The sequence below is a fragment of the Myotis nattereri genome, assembly GCF_964212035.1.
Source record: "Myotis nattereri genome assembly, chromosome: 2".
In the NCBI taxonomy this organism is placed as follows: Eukaryota; Metazoa; Chordata; class Mammalia; order Chiroptera; family Vespertilionidae; genus Myotis; species Myotis nattereri.
This window is the reverse complement of record NC_138076.1, coordinates 95,480,697-95,506,316: the sequence shown is the minus strand read 5'-3', so window position 1 is coordinate 95,506,316 and position 25,620 is coordinate 95,480,697. Positions and strand designations below refer to the sequence as shown.

At 38.4% G+C, this 25,620-nt stretch overlaps 1 protein-coding gene across 2 annotated transcripts in view; it reads right to left on the bottom strand.

The window, feature by feature from the left end:
* MIPEP (mitochondrial intermediate peptidase) overlaps positions 1–25,620 on the bottom strand; it is a 239,174-nt gene that overhangs the window by 190,415 nt on the left and 23,139 nt on the right. For both annotated transcript variants that reach the window (XM_081083024.1, XM_081083025.1), the window contains 3 exons: positions 23,549–23,612; positions 17,032–17,214; positions 15,999–16,155 (listed from right to left, as the gene is read on the bottom strand). In XM_081083024.1, coding sequence (XP_080939150.1) covers positions 15,999–16,155; positions 17,032–17,214; positions 23,549–23,612 — 404 coding nt within the window. The remainder of the gene's footprint in view (positions 1–15,998; positions 16,156–17,031; positions 17,215–23,548; positions 23,613–25,620) is intronic.

Here is a 25,620-nt window from a genome sequence, read left to right as displayed (position 1 = left end):
AATTCAAGATGATTGATATAATACCAAGCTTCTTCTCAGATAACATGAGTAGGAAATCAACTACAATAAAAAAAAAACACCACCACCAAAACCCCTCAAATATATGGAGGCTAAATAGCATGTTATTAAGCAAGGAATGGGTTAAGCAAGAAATTAAAAACTTTCTGGAAACAAATGAAAATGAACAAATAACCACCCAAAACCAAAGGGATATGGTGAAAGCAGTCCTAAGAGTGAAGTTCACAGTATTACAGGACTACCACTAGAAACAAGAAAAATCACTAATAAACAATCTAACCTTACAACAAAATGAATTAGAAAGAGAACAGCAAGAAAAACCTGGGGGAAGGAAATAATAAGATCAGAGTTGAAATAAATGAGACAGAGACTAAAAAAAACAAAACCAAACAAACAAAAAACAGTACAAAAGCTTAATAAATCCAAGAGCTGGTTCTTTGAAAGGATAAATAAGTTTGATGAACCCTTAGCCAGACTCATCAAGAAATAAAGAGGACCAAAATAAATAAAATCAGAAATGAAAGAGGAGATATAACAACGGGCACCACAGAAATAAAGAGGATTGTAAGCAAATACTACAAACAACTATATGCCAAAAAAACTGAACAACCTAGGCAAAATGGACAAATGCCTAGAAACATACAATATTCTAATAACATTAGAATATTAGAAACATACAATGAGGAAGAATCAGAAAATCTGAGGAGGCCAATAACAACTGATGAATTGAAACAGTAATGAGAAAACTTCCAGCAAACAAAAGTCCTGGACCAGAAGGATTTACAGGAGAATTTTATAAAGCATTGAAGAAGAACTAACAGCTATCCTCCTAAAACTATTCCAAGCTCTTTTTACAAAGCCAGCATTATCCTAATTCCAAAACCAGATAAAGACACTACAAAAAAAGAAAATTACAGGCCAATATCCCTGATGAACACAGATGCTAAAATCTTCAAGAAATGATCAGCAAATCGGATACAACAATATACTAAAAAGATCATATAACATGACCACATGGGATTTATTCCAGGGATGCAAGGCTGGTACAATATTTGCAAATCAATAAATGTGATACATAAACAAATTGAAAGATAAAACCACATGATCATATCAATAGATGCAAAAAAGCATTCCACAAAATCCAGAACGCTTTTTTGATTAAAACTCTCAGTAAAGTGGGAACAGAGAGATGGATCATACTTCAACGTAATAAAGGCCATATATGACAAACCTACAGCAACATCATATTCAATGAGCAAAAACTAAAATCATTTACCTTAGGAATAGGAACAACAATGTCCGCTTACACCACTCTTATTCAACATAGTACTGAAAGTTCTAGCCACATCAATCAGAGAAGAAGAGATAAAAGGCATCCAAATTGGTAAGGAGGAAGTAAAACTCTCATTATTTGCAGATGACATATTGTACATACAAAACCGTAAAGACTCCAGCAGGATATTACTAGACTTAATAAATGAAATTGGCAAGATAGCAGGATACAAAATCAACATCCAGAAATCAATGGCATTTTTTTACACTAATAATGAACTCTCAGAAAGAAAAACTTAAAAAGCAATCACATTTACCACTGCAACAACAACAACAACAACAAAAGATATCTAGAAATAAACTTTACCAAGGAGGTAAAAAACCTGTACTTGGAAAACTGCAGGACACTGAAAAAAGAAATACAGGAAAATACAAACAAATAGAGGTATAGAGGAAGCATATACCATTTTCATGGATTGGAAGAATCAACATCATTAAAATGTCTATACTACCAAAAGCAATCTATAGATTGCACAGAATTCCTTTTAAAATACTAAGGCATACTTCACAGGACTAGAACAAATACTCCAAAAATTTATATGGAACCATACAAGACCTCGAATAGCTGCAGCAATCTTGAGAAAGAAGAACAATGTAGAAGGGATCACAATACCGGATATCAAACTATACTACAATGCCTTTATAACCAAAACAACCTGATACTGGCACAAGAACAGGAATATAGACCAATGGATCAGAACAGAGATCTCAGAAATCGACCTAAGCCATTACACTCAATTAATATTTGACAAAGGAGGCAAGAACATACAATGGAGCAAAGACAGTCTTTTCAACAAATGGTCCTGGGAAAACTGGACAGACATATGCAAAGATGAAACCAGACCACCAATTTACACCATACACAAGAATAAACTCAAGATGAATAAAATGCTTAAATGTAAGGTTTCATCCATAAATACCTTAGAGGGGAACATACGCAGTAAAATCTCAGACATCTCAAGTAGCAATCTGTTTGTGGATACATCTCCTAGGGCAAAGGAAACTAAGAAGAAAGTAAACAAATGGGACTACATCAAAATAAAAAGCTTCTGCACAGCAAAAGACACAACAATCAAAATTGAAAGGGAACCCACTGTATGGGAAAACATATTTGCCAATGATATATCTGATAAGGGGTTAATACCCAAAATATATAAAGTATAGATACAACTCAACAAAAGGAAGATAAACAATCCAATTTAAAAATGGGCAGGAGACCTGAATAGACATTTCTCCAAAGTGGACATACAAATGGCCAAGAGACATGTGAAAAAAAGCTCAAAGTTACTAATCATCAGAGAAATACAAATTCAAACCTCAAGGAGATATCACCTCACACCTGTCACAATGGCTATTATCAACAAATCAAAAAACAGCAAGTGCTGTCAAGGATGTGGAGAAAAGGGAACACTAGTTCACTGCTGGTGGGAATGCAGATTGGTGCAGCCACTATAGAAAACAGTATGGAGTTTCCTCAAAAAATTAAATATCCCTTTACACTATAAGCGTATATAGATGCAAGCGGTGGACCTTCCCCACATGCCACGGGCATCTATAGCCACAAACCTCCCATATCATCTCTGGTCGCCCAATTTTAAAATCAGACTTGTTAGTGACATCTCTGGGTTTGTAAAGAAAATTATGGTAACTTAAATTTATAAATATTCCAGCACATATGGAAGAAATGGGGGTGGTTTCCGTTTTGGCATGGCAGTTAACTGGATATGGATCTGCCCTTTGACCCAGCGAGCCCACTTTTGGGAATATATCCTAAAATCCCCAAAACACCAATCAGAAAGAATATATGCACACACACATATACCCCTCCCATGTTCATAGCAGTGTTATTACAAAAGCTAAGATTTGGAATCAGCTTAAGGGAGCTTTGGGACTACATGAAATGTAAAAATATTCACATAATAAGTGCACCAGAGAGGAAGAAAGGGAGCAAAGGATAGAGAATGTGTTTGAAGAAATAATGGCAGAAAACTTCCCTAACCTGGTAAAGGAAAAAGTTACACAAGTTCGGGAGGCACAGAGAGTCCAACGCAAGAGGAGCCTAAACAAGCCCATGACCAGACACATCATAATTAAAAAGCCAAAAAGTAAGGCCAAAGAAAATCTTAAAGGCAGCAAGAGAAAAAGCAAACTGTTACCTACAAAGGAGATCACCTCAGGCTGCCATTTGATTTCTCATCAGAAACTCTACAGACTAGAAGGGAGTGGCATGAAGTACTCAAGGCAATGGAAAGCAAGCATCTGAAGCCAGGATTACTATATCCAGCAAGACTATCGTTCAAAATAGATGGTGAAATAAGGGGCTAAGGGAGTTTATCACCAACAAGCCAGCATTACAAGAAATGCATAAGGAACTGCTGTAATGAGAAGAAATAGAGGGAGAAACCTAGGCATACAGAATTAAAATAGCGATAAAAAGTACCTATTAGTAATAACCTTAAATGTAAATGGAATAAATCAGCGGTTCTCAACCTGTGGGTCATGACCCCTTTGGGGGTCAAACGACCCTTTCACAGGGGTTGCCTAAGACCATTGGAAAACACATATATAATTACATATTGTTTTTGTAATTAATCACTATGCTTTAATTATGTTCAATTTGTAACAATGAAAATACATCCTGCATATCAGATATTTACATTACGATTCATAACAGTAGCAAAATTAGTTATGAAGTAGCAACGAAAATAATTTTATGGTTGGGGGTCACCACAACATGAGGAACTGTATTAAAGGGTCGTGGCATTAGGAAGGTTGAGAACCACTGGATTAAAGGCTCCAATCAAAAGACATAGGGTAGCTGAATGGATTCAAAAACATGATCCAACTATATGCTGTCTACAAGAGACCCACCTCAGAACAAAACACACAGGATGAGAGTGAAGGGATGGAAAAAATTTTTTCATGCTTATGGAAATGAAAAAAAAGCTGGAGTAGCAATACTCATATCATAACCTGTCTGAAGCTAAAACCAACAGTAGTTAGCATATTACTGCAAAAAAACCCATTGGAAGGCCAATGGACTTTGATATTCAGCAGGGCTGAAAATCAGCATAATATTGCCCTGCTGTGGGCTCAATGGCTAAAGGCAATTCCCTAACCTGATAATCCTTTTACTGTTTACCAAACTTTACCTTTGATATGCCTAGATGCATTACTAAAGAGCAAATGTGTATTCAAGTTAATAAAAGCAGACAGGACTCAAGTTCAGTGTGCTCTTCACGAGACACCCCTGGCCCCCAATGCCTTCTAAATTCATATTTCTTGTATAGTATTTTCATTTGTGTGTGGCCCCTTCTTCGGATCCTGAACCCTAACCGTGCAGGTTGCAGCAATAACCCTGGTAAACATATATGCACCCAATATAGGAGCACCCAATATATATATTTAGAAAAAACACTTCTAGAGGACTTTTAGGGAGAGAACAACAATACTGTCATGGTAGGCGAGTATAACACCTGCTGACTTCATTAGATAGATCTTCTAGACAAAAATTTAACCTGGAAACAGAGACTCTAAAAGACACACTGGATCAGATGGATTTAATTCACATTTATAGAACATATCATCCCAAAGCTGCAGAATATACATTCTTCTCAAGTGCAAATGAACCATTAACAAAGATAGACCACATGTTTGGACACAAAACAAGTCTCTACAAGTTTAAGAAGATTGAAATCATATCAACCATCTCAGATCACAGTGGAATGAAATTAGAAATCAACTACAGTAAAAACACCCCAAGACATTCAAACTCATGGAGGTTAAATAGCATATGAATTGGCTACCAACAAGATCAAGAAAGAAATACAAATCTTTCTGGAAAAAAGTGAAAATGAACACACAACAATCCAAAACCTATGGGACACAGTGAAAGCAGTCTTCAAAGGGAAGTTCACAGCACTACAACCTTCTTTCAAAAAAGAAGAAATATTAATAATAAACTATTTAACCTTAAAACTCAAAGAACTAGAAAGAGGACAACAAGAAAAGCCCAGAGGAAGCAGAAGAAAGGAAATAATAAAAATTAGATCAGAAATAAATGACACAGACACTAAAATAAATAAATAAATAAATAAAACCAAGAGCTGGTTCTTTGAAAGGATAAACAAGATTGATGAAACATTAGCCACACTCATCAAGAAGTAAAGACCCACCGAAACCGGTTTGGCTCAATGGATAGAGCATCGGCCTGCGGAATGAGGGGTCCCAGGTTTGATTCAAGTCAGGGGCATGTACCTGGGTTGCAGGCACATCCCCAGTAGGAGATGGGCAGGAGGCAGCTGATTGATGTTTCTCTCTCATTGATGTTTCTAACTCTCTATCTCTCTCCCTTCCTCTCTGTAAAAAATCAATAAAATATATTAAATTAAAAAAAAAAAAGAAATAAAGACCCAAAGAAATAAAATCAGAAATGAAACTGGAGAAGTAACCACTGACACCACAGAAATACAAAGGTCTGTAAGAAAATATTATGAACAACTATATGCCAACAAACTGGACAATGTGGCTGAGATGGAAAAATTCCTACAAAAATACAATTGCCCAAAACTGAATCAGGAAGAATCAGAAAACCTTAACAGACTGATAACAGCCGATGAAATTAAAGCAGTAATAAAAAAAACTTCCAGCAAACAAAAGCCTGGGTCCAGATGGCTTCACAGAGCAGTTTTACCAAACATTCGAAGAAGAACTAACACCTATACTACTCAAACTATTTTTAAAACTTCAAGAGGAAGGAACATTTCCAAGCTCTTTTTATGAGGCCAGCATTATCCTAATTCCAAAACCAGATAAAGACACTACAAAGAAAGAGAACTACAGGCCAATATCCCTAATGAACATAGATGTTAAAATCCTCAACAAAGTATTAGGAAATTGGATCCAGTAATATATTAAAAAGATCACACACCATAACCAAGTGGGATTTTTCCAGGGATTCAAGGATAGTACAATATTTGCAAATCAAGAAACGTGATATGAAAGAGCGAGGGCTACGCCCTCCATCTTGCCCCATATCCTCCATTTTTGGGCAGAGCCATGTGCTCAGCAAAGAGCTCCTTTCCGGAAGAAGCCCAAGCCTCTGCTAGCCACACCTAGGATTTCTTTAAACTAACCAATGATAATCAAGGGAAGTGCGCACCATAGATACGACCACATCCTGTGTAACGAGGCACCGACTTGCGCCTGGCCAATCGGCAGGGCCCACAGTCCTCTCTCCTCCCCTTACTATAAAACCCCTCTCCCCACAGGGCTGGGTCTCTCTGCCACTTGCTGCTGCGTCAGTAAAGAGGGTAGGGAGCCAAGCCCGGGTTTGAATAAAAGACTCTTTGCTTTTGCATCAGACACGGCTGGCTCCCTGGTGTGGTCTCTTGGGGATCCTGAAATCTGGGCATAACAGATACATCACATGAACAACTTGAAAGACAAAAATCACAGGATCATATCGGTAGACGCAGAAAAACCATTTGACAAAATCCAACACCCATTTTTGATAAAAACTCTTAGCAAAGTGGGAACAGAAGGAGCATATCTCAACATAATACAGGCCATATATAACAAACTTACAGAGAACATCATACTCAATGGGCAAATACTAAAAACATTTCACCTAAGAACAGGAACAAGACAGGGATGTCCACTTTCACCACTCTTATTCAACACAGTACTGGAAGTCCTAGCCATGCAGACAAGAAGAAATAAAAGGCATCCAAATTGGCAAGGAGGAAGTAAAACTCTCATTATTCGCAGATGACATGATATTGTACATAGAAAACCCTAATGATTCCATCAAAATACTAATAGACTTAATAAATGAATTTGGCAATGTAGCAGGATACAAAATCAACACCAAAAAATCGATGGCTTTTTTGTACACCAATAATGAATTCCCAGAAAGAGAAACTAAACGAAGAATCTCATTTACCACTGAAACAAAAAAATTAAGGTATTTAGGAATAAACTTAACCAAGGAGGTAAAAGACTTATACTCAGAAATCTACAGGATGTTGAAAAAAGAGATAGAGGAAGATATACACAAGTGGAAGAATATACCATGTTCAAGGATTGGTAGAATCAACATTATTAAAATGTCCATACTACCCAAGGCAATCTACAGATTCAATACAATTCCTATTAAAATATCATATTTTAATAGGTATTTCACAGCATATTTTAATAGGTATTTCACAGCATATTTCACAGATCTAGAACAAATACTCCAAAAATTTGTATGGAACCAAAAAAGACCCCCAATAGCGGTAGCAATCTTGAGAAAGAAGAACAAGGTTGGAGTAATCACAATACCAGACATCAAGTTATACTACAAAGTCACCGTAATTAAACAGCCTGGTACTGGCACAAGAACAGACATATAGACCAATGGAACCGAACAGAGAACCCAGAAATCGACCCAAGCCATTATGCTCAATTAATGTTTGATCAAGGAGGCAAGAGCATACAATGGAGTCAAGATAGTCTCTTCAATAAATGGTGTTGGGAAAATTAGACAGATACATGCAAAAAAATTAAACAAGACCACCAACTTACACCATACACAAGAATAAACTCAAAATGGATAAAAGACCTAAATATAAGTCGGTAAGCCATAAAAATTGTAGAAGAAACCATAGGCAGCAAAATATCAGACATCTCTCATGGCAATATGTTTACAGATATATCTCCTAGGGCAAAGGAAACTAAGGAAAAAATAAACAAATGGGATTACATAAAAATAAAAAGCTTCTGCAAAGCAAAGAAACCATCAACAAAACAAAAGAGGAGCCCATGAAAAAGAAAGAACCTCGCTATGCTGACCAACTGAACGCTGTCCCCGTGTCCTTCCTTCTTCGCCGACTCCGTCCACACCTTTGGGAACCCCTGGACCTGCTGGGGCTGGACCCCAACAGATGGTGCCCAAACAGGGACCCTTAGGTAAGCCCCCCATTCTCCTAGGTAAGCCCCGCACTCGCGACAGATAGGACTCCACTGTAGGAAGAGGGTGGATAGTCTTCGCCAACACCGTCCACACCTTTGGGAACCCCTGGAACAGTATTCCCCTAGGTAAGCCCCCCCGCATTGAGAACCCCAACACTTGGGATGGATAGGACTCCACCAGGGTGCTGCAGACCCCCCTATAGAGGATAAGTAGGGTAAGAAGGTGGATAGTACTGAACTTAGATTGAGAAGATGTGCCATACTGAGTCTAAAGAATAAAGACTCCGTATTGATCTTTTAACACATATGATTGCTAGCAGAGGAGTTAAGGTTACTCCCAGTCAGAAGGAACGTTTTATACAAGAAGTATGTCCATGCTTTTCTGAGGAAGGAAAGGTAAATGGAAAGGCATGGGAGAAGGTAGGCCCAAGGAGCCTTATCCTTAACCCCACTGTAGCCTTTCCACCCCAGGAAAGTGCAGGATTGGCAAGCTCTCCCTGTGGTGATAGATCAGGACTCAGGTAATTACAGCAGAAAGCACCAATCCTACTTTTAAAATGGATACAAGAGTGCATTTGGGGTTTTTCTTTTTAATGTCTGCTTTGGATTGAGTAAATGCATTTTATTTAGTTTTAACACATCAAAGTTAGCTCTTGACACACACACACAAAAACTGACAATTCCATCAATATAAATCTTTTCTATAAAAACAAAAAAAGGGGAGAATGTTATATGTTAAATTTTTTTAAAAAAATACAATGCAGAGGTTTGTAAAGCAGCCAAAGGCATCAGGCCTCCTGTACAATAGCCTCTGCCGACTCAGCCTGGTAGAAGGATACACAAACCAGACAAGAGTTTTACCAGATCTAGTAATGATGTGGGGAAGAGGTTGTGTTTTGTATCTTTCCAGAAGGAGCAGTGCAGACAATTTGGGTACCAGAGCATTACGTGTGTCACCACAATGAAACCAGAGAAGCTCCTTGTCCCATCATCCCAAAGACTCAAGAGTTGCCCCGATGACAGAAAAGCGGAAAAAAGAAGAAAAGGAAGGCTATGCAAGGGATTGAGGTGCCAACATGGGGTCAGCTGAAGAAGTTAACAACTGAGGCCCAGCAGATGGTAGAAAAGCAAGAAGTGGAAGCTACTCTCTCAGTCAAGTCCAAGGACTCTGAGTTAATCAGCAAAAGAAACTTTCATTTAGCAGAAACTCACTTATTGCTGTTTTGCATTGCCATTGTTTTATTATTCTTACTAGTTTTAAAAATGTTATGTTTAAGTTTTAAAATGTTTTGGGTTTTGCATTGACATTATCTTGTTATTGTTTTAAAAGCTAGAGTTTTGTTCTTGATCCTTGTTTTACTTTCATTATGGTAGCTTTTTGTTCTTGATGCTTAAGTTTTACTTTCATTATGGTAACTTTTTGTTCTTGATGCTTAAGTTTTACTTTCATTATGGTAGCTTTTTGTTCTTGATGCTTAAAAACTTTCCTTATAGTAGCTTAAAATATAAAAGAAGGGTGAGATGTGGGGAGCCGATATAGGGTTAAGCCTCAGACAGACCTGTTAGCAAAATCACAAACAAGCTTCTTCCGAGTCTTAACCCAATCCGAGAGGTGGCCGCTGATTTACACGTGCTGTCATTTAAAAAATAAAAATGGGGGAATTTGCCGGAAGCCGGACCACCCTTGCTGCTTGACATAGTCGCTGCAGGGAAGAAACATCTGCACAGCTTATGTTTCAAGGGACCTGGCGTATATGGCATATGTTTGCTCCCCCTCTTAGCGCTATGTGTTTTAAACAGGATCACCTCCCCGAGAAAGGTTGTTTCCCCAGGTTAGGGATTAACAGGACTAAGGAAGAGAATAAATCAGTGAAACCCCCTAGTGTTACAGAAATACCATGTACTACTTATGAAGAACTTGGACTAAGACTATTGGCAATAAATTTAGGACGTGTTGGGCCCACATCCCCAGGGGTCTGCACACCAGGGAAAGCACCAAAGCCTATACCCCTGGAGATCCACTGACACAGGTCAGTCCCAGGGAAGGCAAGCAGCGAGGCTGGGAGGACATAACCTTTACTGGGTAGGAGAATCTCCTTCAGTCACTTCCTTGTAGCTTATCAGTAAAGCAGCGACCTTGGAATAGCCCTTATAATGGAACACAGAGATTAACCTAGAAAAGATTAAAATCAATAGAACTAGATAGAGACAGGATTTCTGGTAAAGGTCAGATAAGAAACTATGAAACAAGGAACTGTAGAAGGTTACCCAAAACATACCATGATGTGATTATAGAGGCATGTTTATAGGATCAAATAGTATAAATATAGATATAACAGGACAAAAAAAAAAAAGAACCTTGCTATGCTGACCAACTGAAAAAAAAAGAGGAGCCCACTGTATGGGAGAACATATTTGGCAATGATGCATCTGATAAAGGGTTCATGTCTAAAATATACAAGGAATTCATACAACTTAACAAAAGGAAGACAAACAATCCAATTAAAAAGTGGGCAAAGGACATAAACAGACACTTCTCCAAATTGGACATACAGAAGGCCAAGAGACATATGAAAAAATGCTCAAAGTCACCAATCATCAGAGAGATGCAAATTAAAACAACAATGAGGAATCACCTCACACCAGTTAGAATGGCTGCCATCAACAATTTAACAAATGACAAGTGCTGGCTGGCAAGGATGTAGAGAAAAGGGAACCCTAGTACATTGCTGGTGAGAATGCAGACTGGTGCAGTCATTATGGAAAACAGTATGGCGTTCCCTCAAAAAATTAAATATGGAACTGCCATTTGACCCAGTGATCCCATTTCTAGGAATATATCCTATGAAGCCTGAAACACCAATCAGAAATAATATATGCACCCCTATGTTCATAGCAGCACAATTTACAATAGCTAAGATCTGGAACAGCCCAAGTGCCCATCAGTAGACGAGTGGATAAAAAAGTTGTGGTACATTGATACCATAGAATACTATGCAGTAGTAAAAAAGAACAATCTCTTTCACTTTGAGACAGCAAGGAGGGACCTAGAGAGTATTATACTAAGTGAAATAAACCAGTAGAGAAAGGCAAGTATCACATGATCTCACTCATATGTGGCATGTAATGAACAAAATAAACTGATGAACGGAGTGGATCCAGAGACATGGAAGCATGGAACAGAATGCAGCATCTTGGAAGGAATGCATGGGAGGGTGAGTGAGGGGGAGGTGATCAACCAAAGCACTTGTGTATACATATGCATAGCCCATGAATACAGATAATAGGGAGGTGAAAGCCTGGGGTAGGCTGGTGGGGGTCAATGGGAGAAAAAAGGGGACATATGTAATACTTTCAACAATAAAATTTTTTTTTCTTTTTTTAATATATTTTATTGATTTTTTACAGAGAGGAAGGGAGAGAGTTAGAGAGTTAGAAACATCGATGAGAGAGAAACATCGATCAGCTGCCTCCTGCACATCTCCCACTGGGGATGTGCTCGCAACCCAGGTACATGCCCTTGACCGGTATCAAACCTGGGACCTTTCAGTCCGCAGGCCGACGCTCTATCCACTGAGCCAAACCGGTTTCGGCAATAAAATTTTTAAAAAAGATTTAAAAAATTACAGACTAATATCACCAATAAACATAGATGCAAAAATTAACAAAACATTAGGAAACTGATTTTCAACAATACATTAAAAAGATTATACACCACGATCAAGTGGGATTTGTTCCAGAATTCAAGGATGATTCAGTACCTGAAAATCAATGTGATACACCACGTAAATTTAAAAATAAAAATTATAGATCATCTCAAGAGACGCAGAAAAAGTATTCAACAAAATTTAACATCCATTTATGATAAAAACTCTCAAGAAAGTTAGTATAGGAAAAAACATACTTCAACATAATAACAGATATATTCACAAATTCACAGCTAACACATTACTCAATGGTAAAAAGCTGAAAGCTTTTTCTCTAGGACCAGGAATAAGACAGGGATTCCCACTCTCACCACTCTTATTCAACATACTATTGGAAGTCCTAGACACAGCAATCAGAGAAGAAAAAGAAATAAAAGACATCCAAATTGAAAAGAAAAAAGTAAAATTGTCACTATTTGCAGAGGATATTATACTATACATCGAAAACTCTAAAGTTTACCTCCAAAAAACTATTAGAACTAGTGAATAAATTCAGTGAAGTTGCAGAATAGAAAATTAGTTTTTTAAAGACAAATAATAAACTACACAAAAAAATATTTTAAAATCCAATTTACAATTGCAAAAATACCTAGGAATAAATTTATCCAAAGAAATTAAAGACCCCTCCTCTAAAAACTAAGAGGAAAGAAACTGATAAAAGAAATTGAAGGATAAACCATACTCATGGATTAGAGATATTAATATTGTTAAAATGTCTATACTACCCAAAGCAATCTACAGATTCAATGCAATCCCTATCAGAATACCTATGGCACTTTTCACAGAACTAGAACAAATAATCCTAAAATGTATATGGAACCACAAAAGACCTTGAGTAGCCAAAGAAATCTTTGAGAAAGAACGTTGGAGATATTACACTTCCTGATTTCAAACTAAACCACAAAGCTACAGTAATAGAAACAGTATGGTACTGGCACAAAAACAGACATGTAGATCAATGGAACAGAACTGAGCCCAAAAGTAAAAACACACTTATATATGGTCAGTTAATCAACAACAAAAGAGGTAAGGATATATAACAGGGTAAGACAGTCTCTTTAGTAAGTGTGTTGGGAAAACTGGACAAATACATGTAAAAAAAACAAAACCCAAAAGTAGACCATTTTCTTATACCATATACAAATATAAACTGAAAATGGATTAAAGAATTAAATGTAAGACCAAAACCATAAACGTACTAGAAGAAAACATAGGCAGAAAACTCTTTGACATTGGCCTTAGCCATAACTTATTTGATATATCTACTCAGGCAAAGGCAACAAAAGCAAAAATAAACAAATGGGACTATATCAAACTAAAAAGGTTTTGCAAAGTGAAGGAAATCATTAACAAGATGAAAAAGCAACTTACTGAATGAGATAAGGTATTTGGAAACAATATATCCAATAAGGGATTGATCCTATCTAATAAAAGAGTAATATGTAAATTAACCATCACTCTATGACAAAGATGGTAGAGCCCATAGTGGCCAGGGCGGGACGCAGGCAGCATCACCCCAGGAATGCGAGGCCAGCGTCCGCACCCCGGCTGTGCGGAGGGAGGGGAGTGGAGGCCACACCGGCTGCGTGGAGGGAGTAGTAATCATTAGGGAGGGACACCAGCCACACAGAGGGATGGGAGGAGCCTCAGGTTGGGGGCTGGGTCAAGGGAATCTGGCGTTGTTGCAGGCCGGCTGAGGGACCACCTACCCGTCCCCACCATGCACGAATTTTGGCACCGGGCCTCTAGTATCTAAAATATATTAAGAACTCATAAGCCTCAACATCACAAAAACAAAAAATCCAATAAAAAAAATGGGCTGAAGACATATAGATAACAAACAGATAAATGAAAAGATGCTCAACATTAGTAATCATTAGGGAAATTAAAGTTAAAACCACAATGAGATATCATCACATCACACTAGTCAGAATGGTTATTATAAAAAAGACAACCAATAACAAGTGTTGTTGAGGATGTGAAGAAAAGGGAACCCTCATTCACCGTGGTGGGAGTGTAAACTGGTGCAACCACTATAGAAAATAGCATGGGTATTCCTCAAAAAACTAAAAATATAACTACCATATGACCCAGCAATTCCGCTTCTGAGCATACATCTGAAAAAAACAAAAGCCATAACTCAAGATATATGCACCCCTATGTTCACACCAGCATCTAATCTAATAAAAGAGAAACATGCAAATTGACCACACCTCTGCCATGCCCCAAGCCATGCCCACCAGCCAATCAGAGCGACTATATGCAAAATAACCCAACAAAGATGGCAGCTGGCAGCCACGGAGCTGGAGTAAGCAGGAGGCTTGGTTGACCCAGCGATGGAGGAAGCCAAGCTTCCCGCCTGCCCTGGCGCACTGTGGCCTCTGCTCAAGGCAACAAAGTTTCAATTATAGAAGATAAATAAACCCCAGATACCTGCTTCCAGCCAGCCTCCACTGGGAGCTTGGGTGGCTGGGAGCTGTGGCCAGCCTGCAAACAGCCATCAGCCCCTCACCCAGGCTGGCCAGGCACCCCAAGGGGGACCCCCACCCTGAAGGGGCTGTGGCCAGCCTGCAAACAGCCATCAGCCCCTCACCCAGACTGGCCGGGCACCTCAGTGGGGACCCCCACCTTGAAGGGGCTGTGGTGAGCCTGCAAACAGCCATCAGCCCCTCACCCAAGCTGGCCGGGCACCCCAGTGGGAACCCCAACCCTAAAGGAGCTGTGGCCAACCTGCAAACAGCCATCAGCCCCTCACCCAGGCTGGCCAGGCACCCCAGCAGGACCTCCCTCCCTGAAGGGTGTGTGGCCAGTCTGAAAACGGCCCTCAGCCCCTCACCCAGGCTGACCAGGCACCCTAGCAGGACCCCCACCCTGATCCGGGACACCCATCAGGGCAAACCAGCCAGCCCCCACCCATGCACCAGGCCTCTATCCTATATAATAAAAGAGTAATATGCAAATTGACCCTAACAGCAGAATGACTGGGAATGACTGGTCACTATGACACACACTGACCACCAAGCGGCGGACGCTCAATGCAGGAGCTGCCCCCTGGTGGTCAGTGCATTCCCACAGAGGGAGCTCTGCTCAGCCACAAGCCAGGCTGACGGCTGCCAGTACAGCAGTGGTGGTGGGAGCCTCTCCCACCTCCTCAGCAGCGCCAAGGATGTCCGACTGCAGCTTAGGCCTGCTCCCCGCTGGCAAGTGGACATCCCCTAAGGGCTCCCGGGCTGCCAGAGGGATGTCTGACTGCCAGCTTAGGCCCAATCCCCCCGGGGAGCAGGTCTAAGCCAGCAGGTGGTCATCCCCCAAGGAGTCCCAGACTGCGAGAGGGCACAGGCCAGGCTGAGGGACCCCCCGAGTGCACAAATTTTTGTGCACCGGGCCTCTAGTTGTTTATAATAGGCAAGACATGGAAGCAACCTAGATATCCATCGATAGATGAATGGACAGAAAAAAGTTGTGGTACATATAATGGAATATAACTAAGCTATAAAAATAAGAATGAAATCTTGCCATTTTAGGCAACATGGATGAACCTAGAGATTATTATAATAACTGACATAAGTCAGACAGAGAAAGACAAATACTGTGTAATTTCACTTATATGTGGAATCTAAAAAAAAAGAACAACAAAACAAAACAGAAATACACTCATAGATACAGAGAACTGATAGCTGCCAGAGGAAGGTGGGCGGGAAAGGGAAAGAAAATTAAAAAACACAAACTTCCAGTTGTAAAATAAGTCATGGGGACATAATATACAGCATAAGGAATAGAGTACACAATATCATAACTATGTATGGTGACAGATGGTTACTAGACTTATTATGGTAATCATTGAACCACTATGTTGTACACCTGAAACTAATATAATATGGTATGTCAACTATATTTCAAAATAATTCAAAGAAAAACCTTTAAGGTCAGAAGTTTAGTTCCATAAAAATTCTATTTTGTCCTTAAAAGTTGGATAAACAGGCTTACCTGGATTTTTAGCTATTGTTCCTTGGAGAGCTCTGTGTGAATACGTAGAATACCCTACTAACTTTGCCAGAAGATCTCTGTTCCTGAGCAATTCTTCTAAACATCTCAATTGACCAGCATTGGGATAAAGGAAAATTTTATAAGCAGCTTCTCGCACCTATATTTAAACAGCAAATGATAAAAAATATAAATACCATGATACAAATATATAGCCTATGCAGTAATAATAAGGCTAACTCTCACCACTTTATTCTTCAAGTGATCCTAGCTATAAAAATAAAATAATGGTTTGCACAAGGTAAATAAAGCTTTTAGACTCATAAACTAGTATGAGATACAACATATTTGACTACAGTTCTCTGTTGGGGTATGGTCAGACAAAATTGTATGTAACCCATGTGCCATAAAGCACCTTTAACCAGGTGAAGTGATGACTAATAGGCATTAAAAACCCGTAGTTCAGCCCTAGCTAGGTGGCCAGTCAGTTGGAACATTGTCCTGTATACCAAAATGTGGGTTTGACTCTTGGTCAGGGCACATATCTAGGTTGTGGGTTTGATCCCTTATCGGAGCATGTATGGGAGGCAACCGATTGACGTTTCTCTATCACATGGATGTTCTCTCTCTCTCTCTTTCTCTCTCTCTCTCGCTCTCTCTCTCTCTCTCTGTCTCTCTTTTTCTCTCCCTCCCTCCCTCTTTTCCTTCCCTCCTTCCCTTCCTCTCTCTCTAATATCAGTAAAAACATGTCCTTGGGTGAGGATTAAAAAAAGAAAAGAAAATCATTATTATTTATCATACTTTAAAATTGAGTTCTTCATAAGACATGAATAATTAAACCATTTTCATCATTCAAACCATTTATGGAATTAATAATCACAAAGTTAAAAATTTTAACAACAACAACAACAAAAATTTTAACAACACTGAAGTATTTGTAATGGTAGTATTATATTATCACTGAATCTGGGCTTGGTTTAAGACAGTAGCAGCACACAAATAGGATCTGAACTATAAGAAAATGGAATATACATACCAAGTCATCTGGTGATTCTGCATGTAGACCATCAACAATTACATGATCTCCAGCAAGTACAAAGTTCTGGCGAATGTGTTCTGGTAAGAGATGCTTCTCAATCTTGTTGGGAAAGTTGGCTCCCATAAGAAATGTACTACTCAAATCCAAGATTTTAACATTCAGGTCCACTGCTCTTTTACGCTATAAGGGGGGGAGAGGGGAAGTAAAAGTTATTTAATGGCATTTAAACAATATTGTACAACTAATTTAATAACCATATACCAGGTATACCAGTAAATAATGCAGATTTTGTAATCAAAGAAAACCCATAATTTCAAGAGAATCATCAAAAGTGCTTAATTCAAAGTAAAGTCCATCACTAGCTACACATCCCCCACATCTTTCAGGTAGTTTGTGGATACCATCCCTATAGAACTTTTCTGGTTTTGAGGGAAACCATTCAGAGACCCAATTTTCCACTGTTTTGAAATGCTGCTCAGAAAGTGTGTGCCATCGATCAGAATAAGTGGTAATCTGAAAAGAAGGAGCAAGGTCTGGTGAATACAGTGGGTGGGTTAATACTTCCCAGGCAAGATCTTTTAACGTGTCTTTAACTAGTTTTGAAGGGTGTGATGGTGCGTTATCATGAAGCAAATTTACTTTGCCGTGTCTTCTGGCCCATTCTGGTCGTTTCACGATCAGAACGTGGTTCAAATTGATTATTTGTTGTCAGCAGTGATCAGTATTAACGGTTTCACCTGGTTTTAGAAGCCTACAATACACCACACCTTCCTGATCCAACCAAATGCAGAGCATTGTCTTCTTTCTGAAGCGATTTGGCCTTGCAGTTGATGTTGATGGTTGACCTGGATCAACCCATGATTTTGTGCATTTGGGATTCTCAAAATAAATCCACTTTTCATCACCAGTCACAATTCGATACAAAAAAGACTTTCTTTCTTGCCATTGAAGCAACATTTTACTGATGACTTTTTGGTTTTCCATTTGCCTTTTGTTCAGTTGATGTGGCACCCATTTTGCTTCCTTTAAAATCTTTCCCATTGCTTGTAAACCATCAGAAATTGTTTGATGAGCAACGTTTAATCTTTCTGCAAGTTGTTTTTGAGTTTGACACACATCTTCATCCAATAATTCTTGTAATTGTTGGTCTTCAAACTTTTTCAGTTGACCTGGACGTTCTTTGTCTTTCACAGAGAAATCATCACTTTTAAAGCATTTAAACCAGAGTTCACAAGTATCTTGAGATGGAACATGTTCACCATAAACTTCTCGTAAGCTTCAGCAGCACTTCTCTTCAAAATAAAGTAATAAATTAAAACTTCCTGCAAATGCTCTTTTTTTGGCATGAAAAAAAGAATAAAAATATCTATGATGTTAACACCTTCAGGAAATTTGACATAGGAAGTTTAGAAGCTTGTTGTCAATACAACAAAATAGCATACATATCAAATCGCATATATATCAACATATGTGTAACTCCATCTATTGAAAAAAATACGCATTATTAACCAGTACACCTGGTAGATGTCTATTAAATACGACATATAGATGTCTATAAAGGTAGTAAATCAACATTAATATCTAATTTATAGTTTCATAAGATCTATACTAATAAAAGGATAATATGCTAATTAGGCAGGGTTGACTGGACATCTTCCGGACATCCGACTTCCTTCCGGACAGTCAGGGGGTGACCAGGCCAGCAGGGGGGCAGTTAGGGGGTGATCAGGATGGCAGGGGGGCAGTTAGGTGGCGACCAGGCTGGCAGGGGGCAGTTACGGGGCGATCAGGATGGCAGGGGGGCAGTTAGGTGGCGACCAGGCTGGCAGGGGAGCAGTTAGGGGGGGACCAGGCTGGCAGCAGACCAGTTAGGGGGTGATCAGGCCAGCAAGCAGAGGCAGTTAGGGGCAATTAGGCAGGCAGGCAAGTGGTTAGGGACAATCAGGCAGGCAGGCAAGTGTTAGGGATGATCAGGCAGGCAGGCGAGTGGTTAGGAGCCAGTGGTCCCGGATTGCGAGAGGGATGTTCGACTGCCGGTGTAGGCCCCATCTCTGCAGGGCCGTCAGTCAGATATCCACTGAGGGGTCCTAAATTGGAGAGGGTGCAGGCCGGGCTGAGGGACTGCCACCGCCCCCCCCCCCGCCCCCGCATGAATTTCGTGCACCAGGCCTCTAGTATTAAATAATAAAATGAATATTGAATATATTATTTATGTACTAAATGTATAACATACTTGCAATATGTTAATTCTATTTTTGATAGACATTTAATATCTAGACAAAAAGATTATCCTATGTTGTACAGTGTTGCCATGCTTTAAGACTTAGATAATTTCTAGAGTTCTATTTTATGTCTAGGTTATATAACTAATCTTTGAGATGAATAATATTAGGAAGTACAGAATCTTTCCCTAGCCCCCAAAAGGCCTCTTAGTCAAGAGACTGTAGTTGAATCTAGTCAATACAATGTTTAAAAGTATTTTCAGATTAAAAATTAAGTATTTGAAATGTAGGTCAGAAAATATACTATCTTAGAAGATTATACTAAAAAGGTGAGGAGAAAGGAATTATTAAAATTCTTCACAAAGTGTAGATAACTTCCAGAAGGGGGAACACTTTAAGAGTTCTGAATTTTGCAAATACTTTGGTATCTAGAGAACGACAGCAGTGGAGTGGTGAGAACTAGACTGGAGCCCATAAGGCCAGGACCACATATTCTCTCTTTTGTGCCTGGCCCTCACTGTCAGACTCTCACTGTCTGGTCCTCAGATAACCATAGGTGATGTTGGAGAGGGTGTTGGCACATCTATGAGAATTTTTTTGGCAGTAACACTTTTAGGACACACCATCTATGGAAAAAATGTGTTATCAAAGGGGTGACACAAATATTTCGAATGAAATATTAACTATAGTTGAGGTCTACCGGAGGACAAGAGATAAATTTTCAGTTTTTACTAGAAAACTAAACAGGCACCTGGACCTGGGCTCATGATGGGCATCATGTGAAAACAAATGGAAGTCTTTCTGGAAAAGGAGTCAATAGCTATTAACAGATTCTAAACTATACTAAAACCCTAAAAAATGACTAAGCAGCACTAACATATTTTTAAAATAAATATATAAGATGCAGGTGTACATTTGTTAAGATGCTAAAAACTAAGTATATATTAATAACCAAGCATTTTCAATACAGAAAATTCAAACTTTATGTGAAAAATAATTTTTCAGATATCCCAACATCTTTATAGTCCAGATTTCTCTACACCTACTTTGTTTCTGATATGGCCAATTAGCACCACCTAATGGTAATAAATGGAATAACAGAAAAGATGAAAAATTCCAGGATCCAAAAATTTTCCCCAAAGCCTTTACTATGAAAAAATAAATAAATAAAAAATAACTCTTTATCTGGAAAAATAAAAAGTGGGTTTACTTCCCGACTTCACCAACAATCTGCTAGGCATTTCATCATCTTGAGATAACTAAATGAGCAGTACTCTAAACTCTAAAAAGTCTATGAAATTGTTATTTATTACATAATCACTAAAAACATATACTTTCCTTAATTTCAAATTTGTAAATTATATTCAGTGAGACCTTCCAAATTAAATAAGAAAAAAACTACGATTTGTAGATTATGTTCTTGGGTTTATTTCAAGATCTTTCTTTTGAAAAGTGTAACTTTTTTCTTTTATCCCATCCTTGCGGAGCACCTTAGAGAACAGACATAGAAGTTACAAGAGAGAGATTTAATGTCTATGGGTCCCAGGGAGTTACTTTCTAGGAAGGGCAGCTATTTTTATAAAAACATAAGATAGTCCTGGCCAGTTTGGCTGGGTGGTTGGAGCATCGGCCCATGGACTGAAAGGTCCAGGTTTGATTCCTGGTCAAGGGCTGTCCCTGATCAGGGCATGTGCAGGAGGCAACCAACCTGTGTCTCTTTCACATTTATGTTTCTCTGTCTCTGTCTGTGTCTACCCCTCCCTTTCACTATCTCTAAAAAAATCAATGGGGTAAAAAATATCCTCGGGTGAGAATTTAAAAAAAAAAAGTAAGAGAACAAGTTTAATACTGGTGAAACTGACCTTGACTTGACACATAATACTTTTTAGTAAAGTTTCAAAAACATCTTTCATGAGGATTAAATAAAATGATTAAATCATTCAGCAACAGCCTTCCTCCTGAAGACATCAAACTTGATTAATATTATCAGGCATTATTATGATTCATTATATATTCATTCAATATTTTATTAAGTCCAAAACTGGTATGCATTAAAAATATGATCCACATACTCTATCCTTTAGAAGCATATAATTTAGATGCAATAATAATAACAACTTCAATAAAAAGCAGTTAAAGATAAATGTCAGGTGCATGAAATAAGTAAAATATGAGTTCATATGAATACAGAATTCCACCTCAGAGATTGATGAAGCTTTGCAGACACCATCGGCTGAAGATGAAGCTTAACAGGGATTTTAGGGGGACAAACCTGGTGAGCAGGCAGACGAGGATGACACAGAACCACAAATGGAAGGACAGAGTATCATGAATTCACTGAGGCACAGGGAGAGCTTATTATACTTTTTCAATAGACAATGGGAAGTCACTGAAAGGTTCTGGACAGGAGAGTAACAATCAAGTCAATGCTTGAAGGAAATGATTCCAATGTTCAGACAGGTAGACTGACCATTGTCAGTTAGAAATGTAAGAAGGGCTAGCTGACTAGGCTCTAGAGTGTTTGACATACAGGTGGGGCAAAAGTAGATTTACAGTTGTGAGTACATGAAACACAGAGTTTATTCTTGTATTATTATTATTAATTTTTGCATTATTTTCCATAATATAAAAGTAAAACTACTTTTGCCCATCTGTGCATAATATGCAACCTACTAGTTCTGTAACTTTGTATAAATCACATATCCTCTAGATGTCTGTTTCTTCATCTATAAGACAGGAATAATAGTAGCACCAGCCTCAAATTTGTTATAAAGACCTGATGAGCCCTAACCGGTTTGGCTCAGTGGATAGAGCATCGGCCTGCAGACTGAAGGGTCCCAGGTTCAATTCCGGTCAAGGGCGTGTACCTTGGTTGCAGGCACATCCCCAGTGAGGGGTGTGCAGGAGGCAGCTGATCGGTGTTTCTCTCTCATCGATATTTCTAGCTCTCTATCCTTCTCCCTTCCTCTCTGTAAAAAATCAATAAAATATGTATATATATAAAAAAGATCTGATGAGCGATATATGCTTTAAATAGCAAATGCTTAACTGCTGTTAATTATAATGAGTGTCAGGAAGACAATGGACTGTAGGATAGCCCAGGGATTTGGTGATAAGGTTCAAGATGAGTTTTTGGGGGGATGCAGACAGATGCAGGAGAAGCTCTAAAGGAATAATCCAGGGACTTGGTCACTGATTAAGATATGAGAATATTGGGAGTGGAAAAAATGCAAACTGACTCTAAAATTTTATTTGAATGACTCTGAGAATGGTGGTATCACTGTACAGAGAAGTAAACAATTGACTTGGAGAGGGGAAAATGTGTCCATTCTAGGCAATGTGAATTTACAGTATAGCCTATTAGCCTTGTGGATGTTGGGCTTAGGGTTAGGCCAGGAGTCATGTATGAGCAGCCTCTGCATTGCTCAAACCCTGCACCAATTAAAATGACATAATCTATTCTATATGTTATATATTCCAAAACTTAGCCCTCTATTTTTCAAGATACTCTAATAAACTAATCTCTATTAATTGGTTAAATGGCTTTATATTATACTTATTAGGAAAAACTTTTTTTAAATAAAGCATAACTATAGTAGTCTAGACTGCAGGCATGTAGGGGAGATACTGTGGAGCAAGCAAGTCTTTCAGTGGTGGTCAAGTCACCCCCATTCTTCCAACCTGGAACTTGATATTGAAATGAGGCACTCAGTTTCTTAAGATGTTATGTCTGGAAGGAGCAGTGGCCAGGGTAAGGATGGGAACTTGAATAAAACACTGTATTGTTTCCACACCTGTGAAATGAGGAGTCTTGACAATATAAAAGGCCTCTCTAGTATCAGCTTAAACATTGCACAACCCATACATACTGCTTCAGGAACAAAACTGTGTAAATCTGTCAAAGACATCTATAATATGAATAAATATACCTATGTAAAGGTCTTAATGATATCCCTATACTTCTACCTCCAGATCTTAATCTTCAATGGTGTCAGTTTCCTCACTCATTTGCCTTGTCTTTCTTGATACTGCCCATCTCATCCTAATTCCAAGACATCTAAATCATCCCTACTGTCTAAAGTCATTTTTAATTCTGAATTATCATGGTGACAGGCCAACTTCTGGAGAGCACTACATTCAAATACAACCTTTAGGAGAATTTCATAATATAAATTATCTAAGCAGTTTTACAGTATGCAAATTCAAGCTGTACATGAGGACTGTAGCAACAACGATACTAATTAAATATTAGTAAAACAAGAGAACCCAAAAAACAGAAAGGAAAGTTTTACCTTTTCTTTGTCTAGATGGATTCCACTGATTTCAAAATCAAACATAAAAAGTTCGGCCACTCGCCTATTAAAAAAAAAAATGAGTCCCAAGTTATAACAGGTAATAATAATTACAAATAAAAATCAATTTTTTGCTAAATAAATCAGTCTTCTTCAATATTACTGACAAAAAGACAGATGTTTATACACACACACACACGACTTTCTTTGAAATGAGATTTAACACCTTAAAAAGGTGAGGCAAAACATCTAGCTGATTGAGTGAATTTTAAACTGTCCTATGGGTGATCTAGCATCATCTATATTATGCTAACTTAAGAACAGTAAGCCTTAAGCTGAACCAAAGGAATGATGCTGACTCCAATGAGGAGTCAACAAATTTATCTGCTGCTTTTTCCTAGTGGAGGTGGAAATCTTTTCAACTGTCCAGCTTTCCTTCCTTCAAAAATATTTACTGCATACTGAATGCAATGCAACAAATTAGTAGTTGTAAGACACACACATCTGCAACTAGGTAGGCCTATATCTGCAACTAGGTAGGCCTATACATGTCTAACTATAATACATGTTATATTTAGCATGTGTGTTGAACAGAACCATACTCTAACCTGCCTGTGGGTAAATACTTATGCATGTTACATATGGCATGTCTCATAAGGAGGTAAATACTTTTTAAATGAATTAATAAATACAAGGAAAAAGAAATAATAAATTTCTTAACAGGGATACAAATAAAAGTGGTGAGTTCAAAAAGAGACCATTAATAATACCCTTGAATGTGTCAGCTGTATTTAAAGCATCACCTTTCATTCATTCTTCACTATTGAAAAGCAGGCTCTTCATCAGCATCAACCCACCATCGTCATTACCTTGTGCTAAATTTGCTTAAGACTTGAGAGGGAAGATTCCTCACTATTTCAAGAATTAATACTAGTATGTTTTATAGAGATCAACATTCTTTAATGAGCATAAAATGCAGCTGCAAACTTAACAGGCCCTAATTTCCTTACCATTCCTTAATGTAACAATGTCACCAGAGTGTCAAGTAGTAGCAACAACAACCAAACAGTGGAAGAGAAAGTATCCTGGATAACATATCTAAAGTAAGGGGAGAGCTTTTCATGGTACAAGCTAATTAATATAATTTACTTTCCCATTAGGTTACCAGGGAAATAAAAATATTGAATTCATAAGATACAGTAAATGAAAGAAAATATGTGTACACTGGAAATAAGACATCATCATGCTGTGTCACAAAAGCATGGGCTGGGACACACAGCTCTTCAGATATTTTAGAGTAAAAATATATGATTACTGACCTCCAGAAGATATTAGACCAGTGGTTCTCAACCTTCCTAATGCCACGACCCTTTAATACAGTTCCTCATGTTATTGTGACCCCCAATTTCATTGTTACAAATTGAACATAATTAAAGCATAGTGACTAATCACAAAAACAATATGTAATTATATGTGTTTTCCGATGGTCTTAGGCGACCCCTGTGAAAGGGTCGTTCGACCCCCAAAGGGGTCGCGACCCACAGGTTGAGAACAGCTGTATTAGACTAATATCACTCTTAAACATGACTGACAAATATTACGGAATCAGGAAACAAGAGTATATCTCACAAGCTGCTATCACCCTTGTCCTTACTGAACTGCAACCATCCCTAACGGTCCACCTTCTCTCCAGTCTTGCACTCATGGCAAGACTATCTGTCTCAAGGTCAGAAGTCCTTAGCATGATTAACCTGACACCTCACAAAATGTCCTATCCTCCCTGGTGAGATCTCTGAACACTGTCCTCTACCACCAACCAAATCTAGGCCCTCTACTATGGACTCCAATAGAATTTGTGATTTTTGTTTAAAAAAAAAAAATGTTGGGTCAACATACAGTTTCTTAAAAGGTTGTGTTGAGGTCACATGATAGAAAATCATGTGGTGAGAGGCCTTCATTGTATAGAGCTATAAATGCTTTACATGGAAATTTATAGTAAACAAAGAAGAAACAAAAAAGTTTCAACCAGTGTTTAAATGTCAATATATGTACTGGAAAACATGAAAAAACAA